The sequence below is a fragment of the Rhagoletis pomonella genome, unplaced genomic scaffold (assembly GCF_013731165.1).
Source record: "Rhagoletis pomonella isolate Grant_MI unplaced genomic scaffold, Rhpom_1.0 Rhpom_scaffold_00007, whole genome shotgun sequence".
NCBI lineage: Eukaryota > Metazoa > Arthropoda > Insecta > Diptera > Tephritidae > Rhagoletis > Rhagoletis pomonella.
In genome coordinates, this window is record NW_023458561.1 from 55,904,426 (window position 1) to 55,909,105 (window position 4,680).

The 4,680-nt window shown below is 39.6% G+C and overlaps 2 protein-coding genes across 2 annotated transcripts in view; one reads left to right on the forward strand and one right to left on the reverse strand.

The window, feature by feature from the left end:
* Positions 1–34: 34 nt before the first annotated feature.
* On the forward strand, positions 35–1,564 carry LOC118744025. The gene is made up of 3 exons (XM_036476784.1): positions 35–925; positions 1,011–1,178; positions 1,251–1,564. The coding sequence occupies exons 1-3, from the start codon at positions 649–651 to the stop codon at positions 1,493–1,495; spliced, it is 690 nt and encodes a 229-aa protein (XP_036332677.1). The 5' UTR covers positions 35–648; the 3' UTR covers positions 1,496–1,564.
* Positions 1,565–2,550: 986 nt separating this feature from the next.
* The window catches only part of LOC118743104 (venom carboxylesterase-6), a 21,038-nt gene continuing 18,908 nt past the window's right edge, over positions 2,551–4,680 (reverse strand). The window contains exons 4-8 of the mRNA XM_036475609.1: positions 4,204–4,357; positions 3,951–4,136; positions 3,316–3,872; positions 2,941–3,239; positions 2,551–2,861 (exon numbers count right to left, since the gene is read on the reverse strand). Coding sequence (XP_036331502.1) covers positions 2,660–2,861; positions 2,941–3,239; positions 3,316–3,872; positions 3,951–4,136; positions 4,204–4,357 — 1,398 coding nt within the window. The 3' untranslated portion in view covers positions 2,551–2,659. The remainder of the gene's footprint in view (positions 2,862–2,940; positions 3,240–3,315; positions 3,873–3,950; positions 4,137–4,203; positions 4,358–4,680) is intronic.

The following is a 4,680-nucleotide window of genomic DNA, read 5'->3' on the forward strand; positions in this document are numbered from 1 at the left end:
AGTGGTCTCCGTGTACGCATAGTAATCTGGGTTGTGGTATAACATAGAACATCCAAAGGTTAATCAAGTCCAGCCAATAACTCAAAATTGGTAAATTTGCACATACGTGCTTCTGGCATAATGGTGATGATACATACTACGTACGTACGTACATACATATGTAATATTTGTGTTATTAATTTTAGCCACGGCATACATGGCGTATGATTAACATTTAATGGAGTGTATGTGAGTCGAACGCCATACATATGTATGTATGCAACTACTGCACATACATACTTAGCAAACTAAACTAAAAATGTCGCTTCCGTCTGACAGTTATCAGTTCTCATTGATTTCCGCAAAGAGTTCATTGCACTTTAACCCCAACTGGTATACCCAGACTGTTGCCTGAATGTAAAGTATATAAATTCAAATGTGTCATCGACATGCAAAGCTTGGATTTTGCACGGATTTTCCATTAAACAAGCTTACATTCATACATGTCCAATTAAAATTAATAATACGTCATGCTTAGATGGCGGCCACAGATACTGGATAATTCAGGACTTTGGTGGTTAGTTGGATTCAGTTCACTTCCAACATTTGCCGGAAGCAAATGGAGTTTTTGGTTAAATTGCGGCAAAAAAGTGAAAGTTGTACAATGCAATGAAATCGCTACGGCAACAACTGTTGTGCTGTGTGTTGCCAACATTTTTACTGTTGCTGCTCTACCAAATACTGCTCACCGAGGCATACCTACGCAGCGTACGCATCGAAGAAATTCCATTTAGCTTAGCAGATACGGCAGATGAAATTCGCGCAAAAGAGGAGGAGCGCCGTTTAGTAGGCGCAAAGATGGGCAAAGAAGAGAGAGGTGGTGGTATCCATGCGATTTCCAGTCTTGAGCAGCGACGTGGTTTCTTTCACATCTTCAATATACCCTGTAGGTGTTCGCAATTGACTTGCTTTGATTTAAGTACAGCCACAGTTGTAAATGTATGTATGTAAATTTTCTCATTCAACCGCAGATATTGTTTGCTTTTTTGCCGCCAAAGGCAAATGGCCTTTCATACCGACTTTTATGCAGAGCCGGGTCGATGAGTCTGCTCGAACCTTTTTCAAAAAAAATGACAGTGCTATAAGGCAGTTTTGTCAAAAGTGGATACAGATTAAAGAGTGCTTCAGACCCATTTTTGGTAAGCGTGGAATATGTATATGCAAACAGAGTTTAAGTTTTATATTGATTTTTTATCTACACTCGTTGTCAGGAACGGCTAACGCGCCGAATGATGTTGAAATGCTCGGTCCTGTTCGCTCCACTCCCTGTACATGCTCGAACCTGGTGAATGAGCCAGTTGTCTACTTTGATAAGGATCACATTGGCAATGTGAGCAGGGATACTATTTTGAATACCATTGAATTCTTAGAAAGTTTTCTACCACCTCCGCCTCCCAAGAAAACAAAGAAGAAAAATCGCGTTCGCAGCAGATTGGATGACATGGATATTGAGTGAAGAATATTTTATAAAATTTATAGTTATTTCTATGGAAATTTTTCACAAGTACAAGTAATGATGTTTAAAGAAAATAACTGGCTTTAAAATTACAAATCTTCATAGAACGGACGACATGTTACAAAACATTTGCCATTTTTAGTAATGAATACATCAACTCTCATACTTTGGTGTGATTTATCGGATATGCATATGAAATTCCCATTAAATATTTTGTCGGAAAGGCGGCGCACTTTCTTTCTTATCAGTTGAGCTTTAGGTTTTTTATGCTAAAAAGTGAGCCTAAAAATATGTTTCATCATACCTACAAGTTAGAGGTTTACGCCGACAGGTTTTGCGGCGGCGGCGGCGTCGTCAACTTCAAAAATAATCGACGGCGGCGGCTTATAAGGTAGATGTAAAGCAGTGTTCGGAAATATTCATATATGAACGTTCGCCTACATACATTTATACGGGAACGTGAATGTATCAAATATTCTCGATTGATTCTCCTTCGCGAACGACAAGCATGAAACAAATCCACATCATTCACGTTCGCGAATAATAGGTAGAAAAAATGTTCGCTATTGTTCGTACGCGTATGTATTGGTAGACAAAACAGCGTGCATTCATATATGCAGCTATAAGCAGAGAACATAGAATGCAGCTATAAGCAGAGAACAGAGAATGTTCTCTGCTATAAGTGGCATCGATGCCTTCGCGGACGTTCACTGCTGTCGTTCTCGTTCATAAGTGAAAGTTTGTGGGCTAGTCACAATGGAATGACCCATATGTACCTAAATATTATATTTCCGATAGAAAAATATTACCGATTTTTTTCGTATGGACAGTGATGCACTTTAATGTACTACATACGTTCGTAACAACTCGATTTCTATCGCATTTTCGTAGATATAACTAAAATTGAATTACGGTGGTTTCAGGGATAGTCAGATTAAAAACTTCAGTTGTTTGTATATATTTTTTTACTTTTAATTTCTACATTTCAGAGACTAACTAGCTAAGTAATACATAATGCTAAAACTATCATAAATAGAATACATACATATATTTTGAAAATTCCTAATTCGACTTAACTACCTACTTATAAAATCTCAGTACTAGCGCAAGCATCTTTTAAAGATCAGTCCAAATTTCTCCAAAAAGGGTAGAGGTGTTTAGGTTTCAGGAATAATTTTTAAGAGTGCCTATTTCCAAAATCTCATTCCACAGTTTTGCGCGTGTGACATTGAATTCATTAGTCACGCGGACTTTGAAAGAATCGCCGCCGTCATTAACAAACTCCTGATAATCACAGATGGCATCCGATTTACTCGCAAATGTGGCTCTATTACATGGACGTAAAGTTTCCGCGTTTTGAGGTTTACTGCCGCTCCAGATAAATGACAATAAAAATTAGTGCATTTTATCTTATTTATCCCTTTTTATTCGCAATTTTAACTCACCCATATTTCGCAAAATGCACGAAATTTCCAACCATCTGTGCTACAACAGCGGCAGGTGTCGATTGCTTCTCAAAATCTGGAAAGAGCGCTGGCGCACGGAAGGTGTAAATGAGGTCATCACAATGCACCACGCCGAAATCACCAATCGGCACACCACCCGTATATATATTTGTGAAGCTATAAGGGCCCCTATAGTTGAATTTATACAAGTAGATAGGATACTTTTCCACATCAACGGTACGCACGTAGGCGTCAATGGCATTGTAGAAGGGATGATGAAAGGCGCGATCGTTGACGCACTTTGAAAAGGAATGAATGCTTTCATATTACTGCTTTAAAATATATAACATAGGTAACTACTCAACACGTACTCACCTCCATAAAACCCTGCGCCGTCGCATTATTAATTTCAGCTTGTCCGCAGAAATATTCATTAATAATCAGCTGTGTCTTTTCTTTTAGCTGTGCGCGGCTAAATGCCTCTGGGAACTGGAGTAGCTTCTCGAGTAGCTCATGAAAATTGTCATTGAATTGTTGCTTTAGCGTTTCGTTTGCTAAAATCGAGAGCACTCGTACAGCGCCTTCAGCCGGCACTACGCCAGCCATCCACGGCACTGGCGTATAATTACCCTCGCTCAACAACTGCAGCGGATGTTGTGTAAGGAATGCATCCTTACCGCCATGTCGCTCTACAATCGGCCGGAAATTGGTCAAGGGATCGACATTCCAATATTTAAGACCATCACCAGCATTCACCAGTTCGACAGCCTTCACAGCACGTAAAGCTCGTGCCAGTTTGGCGGTGCTTAGTTCATCTGCATTGCTAATGTTACACAGCTTGGCCAGAGTGCGTGTCTGTTGACGAGGCTTATCGGTGATTGCAAATGGTACATTTGCAGTGCCACTCATGGCTATGATGCTACGAAAGAGACCTGCAAGTCAATTTGGCATGAGATTTGTGTATGAAAGGAATGAAGCAACGTCAGGGAACCACATACATACATACATACCTTCGGATTGCTTGCTCAACATGTGCAGGTGTGCGGAAACGGCACCAGCGCTTTGACCAAATATCGTTACCATCTCTGGGTTACCACCAAAGGCAGCAATATTACGTTTTATCCAACGCAATGCAAGATTTTGATCCTTTAGTCCCAAATTGCCAGGCATATTGTCATCGTCTGTTGAGAGAAAACCTAAAATATGCCATCGAAAAAGAACAAAGAAATTGAAAATGTACCAACATAGACGCCTAAAGCTTACCAAACGGGCCCAATCTATAAGCGATTGTCACCAGTATGACTTCTTTTGTATCCATAAAATACTCTGGTCCATGTAAATGTGGACTCGAAGTGCCGCTGAACCATCCGCCACCGTGTATGTAGACCATTACGGGTAGCAGCTGCTGAGAGTTTCTCTAATTGAAAGTCACATGTAGTTACTATATGTATGTAAAATAAGTGGGTCGATTTACATATAAAATAAAAAAAAAAATCTTAGTGCCTATGCTAATTTGAAAGCTTACTTCTAGAAGATTTAGGCGTCGCAAATGTCCGCTATAGCCACCCGCTTAAAACAGAGCCAAAATTGTGTTTGTGATACATCGTTAAAACGGTATTTTAGTGGGCTATAACTGTTTATTGCTGCTACACTAAGAAATCAGCAAAACATTTTGATAGAAAATAAAGAAGGAATTATTGATCTATAGAGTAATGCATTTAAGTCTAACGGGTGCTTTTA

Excerpts from the sequence above, each read along its gene's own strand:
- LOC118744025 (XM_036476784.1), top strand. The coding sequence starts at position 649 with ATGAAATCGCTACGGCAACAACTGTTGTGCTGTGTGTTGCCAACATTT. Across the intron at positions 926-1,010 it reads TCACATCTTCAATATACCCT|ATATTGTTTGCTTTTTTGCC; the intron begins GTAGGTGTTCGC and ends ATTCAACCGCAG. Across the intron at positions 1,179-1,250 it reads GTGCTTCAGACCCATTTTTG|GAACGGCTAACGCGCCGAAT; the intron begins GTAAGCGTGGAA and ends ACTCGTTGTCAG.